The sequence below is a fragment of the Muntiacus reevesi genome, chromosome 17, assembly GCF_963930625.1.
Source record: "Muntiacus reevesi chromosome 17, mMunRee1.1, whole genome shotgun sequence".
NCBI lineage: Eukaryota > Metazoa > Chordata > Mammalia > Artiodactyla > Cervidae > Muntiacus > Muntiacus reevesi.
This window is the reverse complement of record NC_089265.1, coordinates 56,068,283-56,071,444: the sequence shown is the minus strand read 5'-3', so window position 1 is coordinate 56,071,444 and position 3,162 is coordinate 56,068,283. Positions and strand designations below refer to the sequence as shown.

At 50.8% G+C, this 3,162-nt stretch overlaps 1 protein-coding gene across 1 annotated transcript; it reads left to right on the top strand.

The window, feature by feature from the left end:
• Window positions 1–1,174: 1,174 nt before the first annotated feature.
• On the top strand, window positions 1,175–2,158 carry LOC136148366 (olfactory receptor 2S2-like). The gene has a single exon (XM_065907871.1). The coding sequence runs from the start codon at window positions 1,175–1,177 to the stop codon at window positions 2,156–2,158; it is 984 nt and encodes a 327-aa protein (XP_065763943.1).
• Window positions 2,159–3,162: the final 1,004 nt, after the last annotated feature.

Sequence of the window (3,162 nt, the reverse complement as noted above, 5' to 3'; positions counted from 1 at the left end):
GCAGGAGAATTCAGGGATATATCCAGCCCTGAAGGAGAGACTGGGCTCTGATGTTTTCACAGGATACTGGCCTCAAGTATCTAGGTGTGAGGGGATGGAGGGAAGTATAAATACATCTTCTGAAAGGTTGAAATTCACTGTCAGTTACCATTCCTCCCTTAGACCAGGGATCACAGGGGCTACAAGACAGCTTTCCATCTAACACTTGACACTTGGCTCCCTCCTGACACTGGCATTTCCCAAGGGGCAGAGACCAGCTCAGAAGAGACACGGAGGCTCATGGGCAAAGACTGTGGCTGCTTCACACCCTCCCTTCATAAAGCTGGTCAGTGACCCAGAACACGTCTGCTGGATTAGAACCTGCCTTTCCCTCCTGTGAAATATTACTGTCAATATCGTTTAACCTAAAAACAGATGCCAGGAGGAGACTCACTTGGCCTTTAGGACCAGGGTTAAATGTTGTGACCAATGGCTCTACCGGGGGACATATGTTCTAATATGCTCTTGTCAAAAAAATGCATGGTCTCTGATCTTAAGGAGAGACACCTGAATAAGGCTTGTATATCCTACAGTAGAAATGTTCAACCTTTATGCCCAAGGGAATGAGGTGACCATCACTCATGAGCCACCTGCCCTCCCAATCTCATCCCATTTCATTTGAGAAAGAGGAATAGCCTTTGTTACAAATGTGGCATCATTTTGTCCACATTGTTTTCTTACTGCTATAACCCAGCACCTAAACAAACCCAGCATGCAGAAGGCACTCAACAAATCCTCAGTGAGTGATGCATCTGAAATCCTATGGGTGTCATTAGCCACGAGAAGTCATAACCTAGTAAACGTGCTTCCTCTTAGCAGGCAAGAGAAGTGCAGATTCAAGAAGAGCTCAAGAAACATGAATTTATTCTCTTGTCTCCCCTAGGTCAGCCTGGGGGAAAGAGAGAAGAGCTTAGGAGATTAGAATGGACCCCATCTGCTGTAGGTTACACCAGAACTACAGAACTTAGGCGGTTGGCTTGCAGACCTGAAGTCCCCTCTCTCATTGTACCCATGGTGAAGCTAAGCTCCAGACACCGGGCGGACCCGCCCCAGGTTACAATCCACGCTGCTTGGTTTGCAGGCCCACTGGTGCTTTATCCAACACCTTCATGGGACAGATTGCAAAAGAGGGAGAATGAGATGGATGCAGACCGAGACGAATGGGGAAAACCAGACAGTCGTGACGGAGTTTGTCCTGCTGGGGTTCCATGACCACCACAAACTAGAGGTGGTCTTGTTTGTGCTCTGCCTGGGCATCTACTCCATGAACGTGCTGGGGAACGCCCTCCTCATCGGGCTGAACATGCTGGACCCCCGCCTGCACACCCCCATGTACTTCTTCCTCAGCAACCTCGCCCTCATAGACATCTGTGGCACATCCTCCTTCGTGCCTCTCATGCTGGTCCACTTCCTGGAAGCCCAGAGCACCATCTCCTTCCCTGGCTGTGCCCTGCAAATGTGCCTGACCCTGGCGCTGGGCTCCACAGAGTGCGTGCTCCTGGCCATGATGGCGTGTGACCGGTACGTGGCCATCTGCCAGCCGCTTCGCTACTCTGAGCTCATGAACCAGCAGACCTGCATGTGGATGGCAGCGGTGACCTGGGGGGCAGGTTTTGCCAATTCCCTTCTCCAATCCAGTCTCACCTGGAGCCTCCCCTTCTGTGGCCACAATATCATCAACCACTTCTTCTGTGAGATCTTGGCGGTGCTGAAACTAGCCTGTGGGGACATCTCTCTCAATGCACTGCTCTTAATGACGGCTTCCACTGTCCTGACGCTGGCCCCACTGCTGCTCATCCTCCTGTCCTACGTGTTCATCCTCACTGCCATCCTGAGGGTGCCCTCTGCTGCCGGCCGGCACAAAGCCTTCTCTACCTGCTCTGCCCACCTCACAGTGGTGGTGATTTTCTATGGAACTCTCTCCTTCATTTACTTCAAGCCCAAAGGCAAGTACCTCAACTTAGATAAGCTTCTTGCATTGTTCTATGGGGTCGTGACTCCCTCGCTGAACCCCATCATCTACAGCCTGAGGAACACGGAGGTGAAAGCTGCCACCATAGCTCTGCTGAGGGGAGACCTCCTCTCCAGGAAGATGTCCCGCTTTCCTTTGGTTCTCTAAGTCCGTCAGACAGGTGTGTGGGTGCTGAATCGCTTTAGTCCTGACCAAGTCTTTGGAAATCTATGGACTCTAGCCCTCCAGGCTTCTTTGTCCATGGTATTCTTCAAGCAAGAATACTCAAGTGAAGTGGGTTTCCATGTCCTATTCCAGGGGATCTTCCTGACCCAGGTATCGAACCAGGACTTCTTATGTCTCCTGTATTGGCGGGGGATTCTTTGCCACTAGCGCCACCTGGGGAACTAGCTATACTGTGGTGTGACTTCCAAATTGACTTCCCTGGTGGCTCAGATGGTAAAAGCTTCTGCCCTCAATGCAGGAGACCTCTGTTTGATCCCTGGGTTGGGAAGATCCCCTGGAGAAGGAGATGGCAATCCAGTCCAGTATTCTTGCCTGGAAAATTCCTTGGACAGAGGAGCTTGGTAGGCTACAGTCCATGGGGTTGCAAAAAGTTGGACACGACTGAGCGACTTCACTTTCACTACAAACACAGAAGTTCTTTTTCTTGCTCACTCTCCAGGTCTATCGGAGCCTGGATGGGGGATCTACTTCATCTTTTTCATCCTGTGGGCATCAAGATGAAAAAGCATCTACCATATGGCACACTGCTGGTAAATGGCAAAAGAAGAAGAGAAGATGACAAAGCCAGTGTGGATTCTTGCAGCTTCCACTCAGAAATGACCTCTTACTAACACTTTCACTTCCTTGGCCAATGTGAGGTAAAGGCGAGAGCTGACACCAAGCGTTAGGCATTTCCAACAACCCCACATCTGGAAGGAGGAGGAGGACTGAGGAATTCCTGAAGAGCCTGGTGACAATGCCACTACCCTACAGTCAACCCAGGAGCTACTAGCGAGTTTTTGAGCTTCCATTTTCTGACCAGCTGTCCCTCACTGGCTGCGTCCAGGTTAATCACCCCGGGGGGCATTGGTTAGCTGACTTATTTGTCTCTGGACTGGAGTATCCAGCTAGGATAGAACCATCCCTTCTAGGGCTTACTTGCTGTC

Excerpts from the sequence above, each read along its gene's own strand:
- LOC136148366 (XM_065907871.1), top strand. The coding sequence starts at position 1,175 with ATGAGATGGATGCAGACCGAGACGAATGGGGAAAACCAGACAGTCGTG.